Source organism: Triticum dicoccoides, chromosome 6B (genome assembly GCF_002162155.2).
Source record: "Triticum dicoccoides isolate Atlit2015 ecotype Zavitan chromosome 6B, WEW_v2.0, whole genome shotgun sequence".
Classification (NCBI taxonomy): Eukaryota; Viridiplantae; Streptophyta; class Magnoliopsida; order Poales; family Poaceae; genus Triticum; species Triticum dicoccoides.
In genome coordinates, this window is record NC_041391.1 from 678,025,698 (window position 1) to 678,038,792 (window position 13,095).

The following is a 13,095-nucleotide window of genomic DNA, read 5'->3' on the forward strand; positions in this document are numbered from 1 at the left end:
TGATAATGTTAGGTTTTTGGTCTGATTTTTCTTATAAACTAGACCAATTAGCTTCTTCTTTGTGTAACGAAGTGTAGGAACCAACTGCCCTCGCATGAGGTTTCTAAAAAAACAGAAACGTGCCACCGAATTTCCAACACCATGTGTTCTTGTGTAATTTCAGACTTGGAGGGGAAATCCCAACCGCTACGTCGTCTCTCAAGCCAACAATAAAATAGTACGGTTAATAATAATACTATACAGTACTTAAAATATCATGAGTAGGACCAAGAAAAATCCTCAGTTCATCAGTTGAGCGCGCCGTGAAACTCTGACCGAAATTTCTTCAGAATTTGGGGATTTCTCTTGCGGAGGTTATCTGAAACCGAAACAGGGGCGAGACACATCCACACTCCAGAAACAGAAAGAGAAACAGAAGCATGATCCATGGATGGATAATCCTCCCGTCACGGAACAGATCAGATGCATGTATTTGTCTCCAATTTGTCACTCGTTGCATTGATGTATATCCAAAACCAAACTCAGGGAGTTATACACAGCGGGCAGAGAGGACGCGAGCTCACTCTATGTACAAGTGGAGCAGAGACGACGAACTCACTCTATGTGCAGGGGAACGGAGAAGAGGTGGCTCACTGTATGTACAGTATTTACTATAGCTAGCTAATTGACCAGCCCGGAATCGAATTGGGTCTTAAAACTCTAATTTTCTGGGCCGGCCTAATCCCCCACCGATCTTCCTTCTATACATCGAACGGAATTATTCGGGGAATTTCTTTCCTATGTGCAGTATGTTCATTATGTACTGGTATCTTGCTGCTATGGCATGTCGACGATGTTGTTGTTTTTACTGGTTGATCCGGCCGGCCATGGAGGCGACGGAGAGCCGGCTAGCCCCGGCGTGGAACCGCTCCACCACTCGCTTCCGGAGCTGCAGCTGCTGCACCGCGTGGGATGGCACGAGCGCGTTCCGTGCCCAGTGCCCGCTCCCCATGGGGACGCGCTGCGCCAGCCCGTTGTACGAGCGTTTAGAGCAGCCGCTGCCGCTGCCGCTTGGGACGAGCTGCGCGCACGTACTGGCCGTGTGCTTGCTGCAGCTGCCGGCGGCCGGGGCCTCCTGCTTTCGCTCCTTGTGGAGGCTGCAGCGGAATGAGCCGGGATGGTTCGTCGGGGAGCACATGCAGGACCGACGGATCTTGGGGGCTGCGGTGGGGGAGGAGGGGGGAGACGAGACGCTGAAGGACTTGGCCGGCGAGCCGCCGACGGAGAGCTTGACACGGGAGAGCGAGGCGGATTGGTAGTTGGGAAAGGGGCTCAGAAGCACAGGGCCGCTGGGCCGGGATGCAGCCGCCGTCGACATGATGAAGATTGGGGAGGTGGAGCAGTTCAGAATCAGAGGAGAGGAGGAGGGGCTTTGGTGTCTCAGTGGAGCTCCGGTGGTTCGCTGCCGGTTTGGGTAACCTGAGATGGGAGCCGGTTGGCCTCATTTTATAGGCCGGGGAGGGGCAGTTTGGTAAATTCTGGGCGTTAAGAACCTGGAGTCCGGCTGAGTTAATTAAGGAAAGGAAAACGCTTGTTATTAAACTGGGGTTACAGCGTGATGCGGTGGGCGTCTGAGCACACCGGAATCGGTCTGCGATGCAGCAAAGTAGGGCGCGTGCCAGTTTGATTTGAATAATGATTTAAGCGTCAAAATTCTGGTCAATTTCTTGCATTACAAACGAGTATCTTGCTAGTACTACTAATAGTCATGTCAAAGAAGTTTGTATATTTGGAATATATGGTTGTTTCCATGTGAAACGCTCGGATTCGTGAGTGCCAGTTCGGCTGAAATTCGGCAAAGCCGACCATTCCTCGCTGCATGCAGCCGCCCACCGGTTGTGGCACGACCCGTCACATGACATGTTGCTGTCAGTAAGTTCCGTGACACCGAAAGGACGATCCCAGAAAAAAGGAATTTATATCCTAACGTTCAGTGTGAGGCGCCAGGCGGGTGATGGTCAAGCTAGCACGAGCACGACCTGATCGACGTGTGACGGCCAGCATCCGGCCGCGACCGGGCGGACCACTGCCGGCGCACTGCGCCGGCGGCCGTGGGTTCGTCTCCGCCTTGCTTGAAACCCGGCCAACCTCCGAACGTTCGACACATTAATTATAGCATCAGCATCAATCGCCGTAATGGCTGCCCTGCCCATGTATGTTTGTGGAGTCCGCGGGAAGGAGTGGAGCCGGCGATGGTGTGTGCGAGGCAACGCACAACACGAGCGCGTCATGGTCCGGCCTGTTCCACCGTGGGTGATAGGATGCTCTCATCTGATCTGATCGCTGTTGTTACTGCGCTGCACCTGGCCTTCCTCCGATTCTTCCGATTCTGGTCGACCGGGTGGTCGAAAGGTGGGCGGCTCTTTCCCTGCCCATCCGTTTCTCGTTCGCTTTCACTTCCTGTCTTTGCTCTTCGTTTTGTTTTACTGTCGAAAGATGATGATCGACAAGCTGCTGCCCTTGGTGCCTGCGTCGGTTAATGGCTAAATTAATCCTTGCAAAGTTAATTACTTGGGCTTAATTACAGCCGTGTGCTGCTGCAGGCACCCTGGCCACATGCACCCACGCGCGCAAAATCATCCGCAGCCGGACATGGCAAATCCAACCCCTCAAACGGCCGTAGACACGCATGGGCGCGTCCGCGACAGTGACCGATCATCCCTCAAAAAACACATTCCACATCGAAAACCTCAAATTAGAAACCTCAAATCCATGTTATTACATGCAACGTGAAACCTAATCTAAGCGGAGCTGGACCGGTTCCGTTCCCCGCTCGCCCGGCTCCGTCCTGGCCATGTCCGGCGGCCAACTGCGCTCCTCGGAGTATTGGTCCGGTTGTCGGCAAGGTAGGGTAGGGCATGGGACACGGGCCGGCTCACAGGACTCAAGGCGCCGCCGTCTCTCATGCCCTACTCTTCCTTGTTGGAGGCCGGAACCCGAACGGTGCTCGTGGACATAAGATCGATGACGGATCCGTCCGGGGATGAGCCGCCGACGTCCACCACTATGCGGTTGCGGCGCCCGGACTGATGCGCCATACGGGGTGCCGGAGAATGCGACACCGCCTCGCCGATGTCCGCTGCTGCGAGGGTTTCCGCCGCCACCCGCGCCCGTACCTTGCACGGTGGGCACGTCGTGCCATGGCCTCGTGGGACGATGGGGCGTTCTGAATATCGGCGCGCCATCGGAGGTTGCGCGTCCGCCAGCACATTCGGATGCCAGACGGACTGCATGGCCTCGGGCGAGTCAGCTACGGCCGGGCTAGCCTTGGATCCATGCGCCATTTGGACGGACGCAATCAATTCCCGACGGACGGAATCCGAGTGCAGCCATGCACGGGACTCCTCCCAGGCACGGCGAAGCGCAAGCCGGACAACCATCTCCTCCTTGGGGCCGTGTGGGATGAGCTCGGGGTCGATGGATCTGGAGGTGAAGGACTGGGATTTGCTACCCGTCATGCCGGAGACGACCGGAAGGAGCCGGAGACGAATTTGAGTGGCGGAGGGGAGTGAAGGGGAGGGGAGTGAAGTGGCTAGGGTTTGGTCCGGCGAACGCATGGGGGGGATTTTATGTGGGATCGGGTGGGCTAGAATGGGCCGGGCCCGACGTGACGGGCGCGCCCGGACGCCCCCATATCCGTGCCATATTTGGGCTGGATATGGGTGCCGATCAGTCCAGGCGTTTGAGGGCTTTTGGCTCCTAGGTGCATATGCACCCATTTTCAAAATACACATTTCGAAAAGTTGAAAAATATGAAACAAAAATCCCGCGTGTATATTCGGACATTTTATGTGCGTTCACAAGGTTTCAGTGAAAAACGACGTTTTTTATGGCTTGTGTAAAAAAGATGTCTAGATAAATATCATGACCAGACAGTGATTGAGCGGCCCGTCTATGTATATGAGGTGGGTTTGAAGCACCGGCTGTAGATGCTCTAAACCAATTGGTGATGCGCTAATTTGCAAGATCAAACGAACGAACGGTGCGAGGCCGCCGCGCGCGACGTCTGCATTGTGGGAGGGGGTGCGTGGCGCCGGCCGGCAGGGACAGCTGGCTTGGGCGGGGGCTACTTGGCCAGTCGTTTGTTTTTGTGTCTGGCCGAACCTCGTCGTTTGGATTCGACCGGAACAGCTATCGTGCCCGGCCGTCGACCTGCATCTAGCTTGGTGGTTGATGGATGCTCCACCGTGATCAGATCACATCAGATGGCCTACTGATTTTTATATCGTGCCGCCCTTTTCCTTGTTGATGAAGAAAGAGGAGCGAGCCAAACGAACTATCGGTGTACTACAGTCTACAGTCTAGCTTACTTTCTGCCTACCCACCGTGGATGCTTTCGATCACCAATCATGCGTACGGACCTTTGTCTCCGCACCTGCATATATATGTAGATGATCTCCCAGTTCAGTGTATTATCGTGGATCTCCCATAATTGTTGCTTACCCGCATAATTGTATAGAGTTGTTAGAAAACGCAGTAGATAATTGTAGGTTTCTTTTTTTGGCAGAGTATGACTGTAGAGTTTTTTGTTTTGTTGAGAACCTACCATTTCATCATTGAGGTGGATGGCTCCACACAAGCATTATACATAAGCCCTATTCTTTGCCGTTACTATATACTACACACTTAAAATCCCTTTTCCGCAACTTCATATAAACTTAAACCTCTAACAAGAAATACACAATTCAGACATACACACTCACATATGACCATCATGAGATACATAGGCTGTTAGACTTAAAGGCTTGATCTCTACTGAGGTGGGGTAAGACTATCCTTCTAACCATTAAACTACAGATGTTGGTTCCCGTTACCCGTATGACTGTAGAGTTCCTGTTCATAATATGATACATATTCTTTGGTGATTGCGTGCATATATACTATCCTTTCTGATTTTGAAGAAATAATAATGGATAGATAGTATATAGCACCATGTGCTTTTTATACATTCCTTGGTTCATTGTGGAACAAATAATAGAGAGAATCAGCGTAGCTTTCTCTTTCTTTCTTTTTATAATAAAGGAGGAACGGGCTAAGCAACGAGCCAACTTCTCGCAGGAGCTGGGGGAGCTGGCTTCTCGTGGGAGCCAGCGCTGCGTTCGGCAGCAGCGGCTGCTCCAGCTCCCGTTGGCATGGGCTGGCAGCCCAGGAAGCACGCTAAAAGCCCATTTGGATGGTTTCTCGTACGGGGAGAGAACTTATCGAGAGAAAGAGATCGAGCGAACCGGTACGCTGCCTCAGGGTCATTTGGCGGTGGCATATATCAGGTAATTATGTCGAACTTCTCCTCCTTCGATTTTGGGAGCTGGGTTCGACCAGCTTCTCGTTTTTGCACTGCAGGCCGCTCGATCTCCAGGAGTTGGATTCTAGGAGCTGCACCGTTCGGCTAGCTTCTCGCTGGCTTCTCTCGAAGCTGGAAGCTGGATGACATCCGAACGGGGCCTTAGTGCATGTGTTTCTAGGATTCGACCTGAAATGCAATCCGAACATATGGGTGAAGCATTTTGTTGATGCCGCAATTATTGCAAGAATCTTGTCCATACGTTTCGAAAGACGTAGATCTTGTTAGTCCTTTTCGTCCAAAGCATGCCGCCGGTACGTGTCAAAACAGGAGAAGCCTGGCCCGACCCAATCTCGATCTAGCCCGATCTCAAGAGATTCACGCATGCAATCAGAAACCATCCCATCCCCCGACTGCACTCTCACAAGTGAAGCAAGATCACACGATCTATGACTATTATACCCTGTATCCTTAACCAGCACGGAGAAGCAAGGTTTGGCAACGATGGGTGTTCGTGCATGGAAGGCACGGTAGACTCTGACGTGCGCTGCGAAGCCACCGGCCAGTGCGGGCATGCACACGTGGCACGGAACCAGAAGTTTCAATGGTGAGGTCATTCGGTTGGCCGTTGCCATTACCCTCGGCCCCGGCAAGAGCCGGACGCAGCAGCACGCGTCGGAGCGAACTGGTCGGCGAGGCAGTTACTCCGTCCTGGTCAGCTCCTGCTCTTCTAGCTAGCTACATGCGCCGAAAGTGATGCGACGTCGCGTACGTGCATCACTTTCACTTCTCCACCATATCATGGCCGGCAACCAGTGAGCGGCATGCACGTGCCCTACCTAGGGAGCATCCTAATTTCTTCGATCGTATGATGTCGTATCGTATTATCGTACTATAATAATGAGCGCTGCTATACGTACAATTAAATTTTATACGATTTTGTGTATGAGCAGACTGTTCTGGTGTCGTGAGCCCAAACGTGGGGAACGGGCCTGTGTCTTGTCGTACAAAATCGTACAGGGAAAATATCGTACGCAAGGCAATTCCGTGCAATTCCGTACAATAATCCAATCAGTTCTCGTTCCCTTGCAGTACTTGAAGACGTGGATAGATCGAGTCGGTAACTCCGTATGGCAGGCATGTTAGAGCATCTCCACTCGTTCGGCCCCCAGCGCATAGGCGGGAGCATTTTCGGGCGTTCATCCGACGAATTTTAGGCCCTGGGGCGATCAAGGCCTCAGCCACGCGTGCCATATTCAAACTTGATCGTTCCCGCTTCAAAGAAATGCCATAGTCCGGCGATTGGCGCAATAGGTCAGCGATCATCACCGTGCCACAATTCGGCGATCAAATGAAAAGTTCGGCGGCACAAAAAAGAAAGGACACGCAAGGAAGGCATCAAACATCGGGGTCAGCCTCCGACGTCGTCATCAGCGTGCGCGTGCTGGGAGGAGTCGGCGCGGATTCTGGACTGGTCGGCGCGGCTTCTGTGCTGTTGGGCGTCGCGGAGGCATCATCACTCCGGATGGGCTGTGGCGTCGGCGTCGGCGTGAGAGTTGGCATAGGCGTCGCCAATATTTGGTTCAAAATGAGGCCGCGCTCCGCCAGGAACCACACCTTGAGCTTCTCGTCTCCGCTCTGGAGCATGTCAGCGCCGCCCATCAAGAAAGCCAGGTCATTGTTCCTCTTCTTCGCGGCGACGTTGGTCCAGAGCAAGTCAATTTTCTCTTCTCGCAGGGCGGCTCTGGTCTTGGCGTCGGTGAGGCAATGCTCGATGGACTCTTGCACGCGTGCAGCAGCTGACTCAGCGTGTTTCGCCTTCTTGGCCCCTTTGTTGCCGTCCGGGCGCCCGTCGGCCGCGCCCGTGGTCGGTGCGTCCGGCTTGTACATCTCCTTGGCCATGGCCAGGGTGCGCCGGATATCCGCCCACTTCTCGCACTTGTCAATCCGCTTGAAGACGTGGAGGTACTTGAACTCTTGGTCGCTGTTGTCGTCGCGGTACATGGCGAACATGCGCAGCAGCTGCGTCGAAGAGCGAACATCAGTCGGTGCGGGCGCGCACATGGGTGCGCGCACAGCGAAAGGAATAGGGAGAAGACGGTATGATGTACCTGATCCTCGACGCTGGTGCCACTCTCCGGGCGAGCCGCGACCTCCTCGATGATCCCAAGCCATCTGTTGCACGCTGTTTGGATGAGCCCCCAATAGTTCGCCATCGCCTTCGACCCGCACTGCATGTAGACGCCTTTGAAGTAGGGGTGAACGAGCTTGCGCTCGTCGAACTCGGCCTTGATGCGGTATCAATACGTGTCGATGTTCTGGTTTGTGCGGGTGATCGGGTCGAGGCAGACGACCTTCCACGCTTCGGCGAGGCACCCATCTTCCTTGGACGCCCACTTGATGTGTGGCTCGCCGGTCTTTGCCGCTCGTTTCTTCTTCTTCTTGCCTTTCCTCGTCTGCGCCGGCTCCTCCTCCTCCTCCGGCTCTTCCTCGCAGTAGTCAAAGCTCGCCGTCCATGTCTCCGAGATCAATTGAGCCGTCTTGGGTAGTGAACCGAGGGGAAGCAGCAGCGGCAGCCGAGCCGGCTGCGATGATGTCTTCCATGTCAGCCTCTGTCGCGTCGGTGTCGCCAAGGTGCGACGAGGAGGCTTGCGAGTAGAGCAGTTGGCCGCGGCGGAGAGGTGGCGTCGGGGAGGCTGCGTAGTCTGACGGCGAGTACGTGTATGGAGGGTACTGCACGCCGACGAACGCCGGCGAGGGCGTGCGTTGGACCGGGCACCCATGAGGGAAGGTGATGTTGGGGTTGAACCCGCCGTGTGCGTCGCCGTCGGCATAACCCAGCGTGCAGCTCCATGGTTGTGGCGACGACGAGAAGTCGGCCGGAGATCCGATGCTTTGCTGGCTCTAGGCCGCGTGTGGGCCGTGGCCGCCGGGTGGATTCATCATCCCCACGCGAGCCGCCTGGGCTTGTTCGGCCGAGTGCTCCGCCTGCTCCGTCGTTGCAGCGGCCGTGAGCGCCGCCGTCTCCAGGGCCTTCTTGGCCCTGTTGCACCTATCGGCAGTGACGGCCTCCCGGCACTGCACTTCTGCCTTCCAGTCGGCGTTGGTCATGCCCGGGAGCTTGGACGGCGGTGCCCTCTGCTTCCTCTGCTTTGGCTGGGTGGTGGCGGCGGCTGTGGTATCCGTTGCTGCAAGAGGGGACACGTACTTATTCGGCGGCATGGCGGACGGCTTGGAAGGGAGGAGGCGGAGTTTGGCGGGAGGAATGGAGAATGGAGAGGGAAGATGTGGGGGGAAGCGGGAGGAAACGGCGGGAAAAGGGCCTTCTCTCGCTGACAGAGCGGCCCCACGCCCATTTTTGCTTCTGCCTGCGCCCCCAGGCGACAACCGGGCGCTTGGGTTCGGCTCGGGATTGCCGGCTCTGGATTTGTCCCAAACTGGCGCTAAATGAGGTCCTGGGGGCGCGAATGGGTCAATTTTTGGCCACCCCCGTTAAAAATTTGCCTGGAGGGCCTGTTGGGGCTGCGGCTGAAGATGCTCTTAGTCCATGGATTGCGAGATTGATCGAGCGGCTGCATTTTTTTGAGGGGATCGAGCGGCTTCATGTGCTTGTTGGGTAACGTAGCAGAAATTCAAAATTTTCCTACGTGTCACCAAGATCTATCTATGGAGAAACCAACAACGAGGGAAAGGAGGGTGCATCTACATACCCTTGTAGATCACTAAGCGGAAGCGTTCAAGAGAACGGGGTTGAAGGAGTCGTACTCATCGTGATCCAAATCACCGGAGATCCTAGTGCCGAACGGACGGCACCTCCGCGTTCAACACACGTACAACCCGGTGACGTCTCCCACGCCTTGATCCAGCAAGGAGAGAGGGAGAGGTTGAGGAAGACTCCATCCAGCAGCAGCACAACGGCGTGGTGGTGATGGAGGAGCGTGGCAATCCTGCAGGGCTTCGCCAAGCACCGCGGGAGAGGAGGAGTAAGAGAGGTAGGGCTGCGCCAAGAGGGAAAGGTTCTCGTGTGTTGGCAGCCCCAAAACCCTCAAATATATATAGGGGGAGGGAAGGGGCTGCGCCCCCTCTAGGGTTCCCTCGCCAGGGATGGCGGCAGCCCCAAGATCCCATCTGGGTGGAGGCCAGAGGGGGAGAGAGGGGAGGCGCGCCTGGGGTGGGGTTTGCCCCCATCCCATCTGCCCTAGGGTTTGCCCCCTCCCACTCTCCCCTGCGCCTTGGGCCCCTTGTGGGGGGCGCACCAGCCCACCTGGGGCTGGTCCCCTCCCACACTTGGCCCATGCAGCCCTCCGGGGTTGGTGGCCCCACTTGGTGGACCCCCGGGACCCTCCCGGTGGTCCCGGTACATTACCGGAAAAACCCGAAAATTTTCCGGTGACCAAAACAGGACTTCCTATATATAAATCTTTAGCTCCGGACCATTCCGGAACTCCTCGTGACGTCCGGGATCTCATCCGGGACTCCGAACAACATTCGGTAACCACATACAAACTTCCTTTATAACCCTAGCGTCATCGAACCTTAAGTGTGTAGACCCTACGGGTTCGGGAATCATGCAGACATGACCGAGACGTTCTCCGGTCAATAACCAACAGCGGGATCTGGATACACATGTTGGCTCCCACACGTTCTACGATGATCTCATCGGATGAACCACGATGTCAAGGACTCAATCGATCCCGTATACAATTCTCTTTGTCTAGCGGTATAGTACTTGCCCGAGATTCGATCGTCGGTATACCGATACCTTGTTCAATCTCGTTACCGGCAAGTCTCTTTACTCGTTCCGTAACACATCATCCCGTGATCAACCCCTTGGTCACATTGTGCACATTATGATGATGTCCTACCGAGTGGGCCCAGAGATACCTCTCCGTTTACACAGAGTGACAAATCCCAGTCTCGATTCGTGCCAACCCAACAGACACTTTCGGAGATACCTGTAGTGCACCTTTATAGCCACCCAGTTACGTTGTGACGTTTGGTACACCCAAAGCATTCCTACGGTATCCGGGAGTTGCACAATCTCATGGTCTAAGGAAATGATACTTGACATTAGAAAAGCTTTAGCATACGAACTACGATCTTTGTGCTAGGCTTAGGATTGGGTCTTGTCCATCACATCATTCTGCTAATGATGTGATCCCGTTATCAACGACATCCAATGTCCATGGTCAGGAAACCGTAACCATCTATTGATCAACGAGCTAGTCAATTAGAGGCTTACTAGGGACATGGTGTTGTCTATGTATCCACACATGTATCTGAGTTTCCTATCAATACAATTATAGCATGGATAATAAACGATTATCATGAACAAGGAAATATAATAATAACTTGTTTATTATTGCCTCTAGGGCATATTTCCAACAGTCTCCCACTTGCACTAGAGTCAATAATCTAGTTCACATCGCCATGTGATTAACACTCATACGTCACATCGCCATGTAACCAACATCCAAAGAGTTTACTAGTGTCATTAAACTAGTTCACATCATCATGTGATTAAAACTCAATCAATTCTGGGGTTTGATCATGTTTTGCTTGTGAGAGAGGTTTTAGTCAACGGGTCTGCAACTTTCAGATTCGTATGTACTTCGCAAATCTCTAGGTCATTCTGTAAATGCTGCTTCCATGCTCCACTTGGAGCTATTCCAAATGGGTTGTTCCACTATACGTATCCGGTTTGCTACTTAGAGTCATTCGGATAGGTGTTAAAGCTTGCATCGACGCAACTATTTACGTCAACCTCTTTATCACCTCCATAACCGAGAAACATATCCTTATTCCTCTAAGGATAATTTTGACCGCTATCTGGTGATCTACTCCTTGATCACCTTTGTACCCTCTTGCCAGGTATGTAGCAAGGCACACATCAGGTGCGGTACTTAGCATACTGTAGAGCCTATGTCTGAAGCATAGGGGACGAGCTTCGTCCTTTCTCTCTCTTCTGTCGTGGTCGAGCTTTAACTCTTAACTTCATACCTTACAACTCAGGCAAGAACTCCTTCTTTGACTGATCCATCTTAAACACCTTCAATATCATGTCAAGGTACGTGCTCATTTGAAAGTATTATTAAGCATTTTGATCTATCTTATAGATCTTGATGCTTATTCTTCAAGTAGCCTAATCCAGGTTTTCCATTGAAAAAGACTTTTCAAATAACCCCATATGCTTTCCAGAAATTCTAAATCATTTCTGATCAACAATATGTCAACAACATATACTCATCAGAAATTCCATAGTGCTCCCACTCACTTCTTTGGAAATACACGTTTCTCATAAACTTTGTATAAACCCAAAATCTTTGATCATCTCATCAAAGCGTACATTCCAACTCCGAGATGCTTACTCCAGCCCTTAGAAGGATCGCTGGATCTAGTACCTTTTAGCATCCTTAGAATCGACAAAACCTTTCTGATTGTATCACATACAACCTTTCCTTACGAAAACTGGTAAGGAAACTCGTTTTGACATCCATCTTGCCAGATTTCATAAATGCAGCTAATGCTAACATGATTCCGACGGACTTAAGCATCGCTACGGATGAGAAAATCTCATCGTAGTCAACTCCTTGAACTTGTGAAAAACTCTTCGCCACAAGTCGAGCTTCATAGACGGTGACATTACCGTCCACGTCCGTCTTCTTCTTAAAGATCCATTTATCTTAATGGCTTGCCGATCATTGGGCAAGTCCACCAAAGTCCATGCTTTGTTCTAATACATGGATCCTATCTCGAATTTCATGGCTTCTAACCATTTGTTGGAATATGGGCCCACCATCGCTTCTCCATGGCTCGTAGGTTCATTGTTGTCTAGCAACATGACCTTCAAGACAGGATTACTGTACCACTCTGAAGTAGTACACATCCTTGTCACCCTACGAGGTACGGTAGTGACTTGATCCGAAACTTCATGATTACTATCATAAGCTTCTACTTCAATTGGTGTAGGCGCCATAGGAACAACTTCATGTGCCCTGCTACACACTAGTTGAAGTGATGGTTCAATAACCTCATCAAGTCTCCACCATCCTCCCACTCAATTTTCGAGACGAACTTTTCCTCGAGAAAGGACCCGATTCAAGAAACAATCCCTATTGCTTTTGGATCTGAATTAGGAGGTATACCCAACTGTTTTGGGTGTCCTATGACGATGCATTTTGTCCGCTTTGGGTTCGAGCTTATCAACCTGAAACTTTTTCACATAAGCGTCGCAGCCCCAAACTTTTAAGAAACGACAACTTAGGTTTCTCCAAATGGTGTCGTCTCAACGGAATTACGTGGTGCCCTATTTAAAGTGAGTGCGGTTGTCTCTAATGCCTAACCCATGAACTATATGTTGGAAATATGCCCTAGAGGCAATAATAAAAGTATTATTATTATATTTCCTTGTTCATGATAATTGTCTTTTATTCATGCTATAACTGTATTATCCGGAAATCGTAATACACGTGTGAATACATAGACCACAATATGTCCCTAGTGAGCCTCTAGTTGACTAGCTCGTTGTGATCAACAGATAGTCATGGTTTCCTGGCTATGGACATTGGATGTCGTTGATAACGGGATCACATCATTAGGAGAATGATGTGATGGACAAGACCCAATCCTAAGCATAGCACAAAGATCGTGTAGTTCGTTTGCTAGAGCTTTGCCAATGTCAAGTATCTCTTCCTTTGACCATGAGATCGTGTAACTCCTGGATACCGTAGGAGTGCTTTGGGTGTATCAAACGTCACAACGTAACTGGGTGACTA

The 13,095-nt window shown here is 52.0% G+C and overlaps 1 protein-coding gene across 1 annotated transcript; it reads right to left on the bottom strand.

Annotated features, from left to right (window-relative positions):
* Positions 1-475: 475 nt before the first annotated feature.
* On the bottom strand, positions 476-1,438 carry LOC119324552. Its single transcript, XM_037598335.1, has one exon. It carries the CDS (start codon positions 1,355-1,357, stop codon positions 845-847), a length of 513 nt encoding a protein of 170 aa, XP_037454232.1. The 5' UTR covers positions 1,358-1,438; the 3' UTR covers positions 476-844.
* Positions 1,439-13,095: the final 11,657 nt, after the last annotated feature.

Bases quoted from the DNA above. Each gene is read 5' to 3' on its own strand.
- LOC119324552 (XM_037598335.1), bottom strand. From the start codon at position 1,357: ATGTCGACGGCGGCTGCATCCCGGCCCAGCGGCCCTGTGCTTCTGAGC.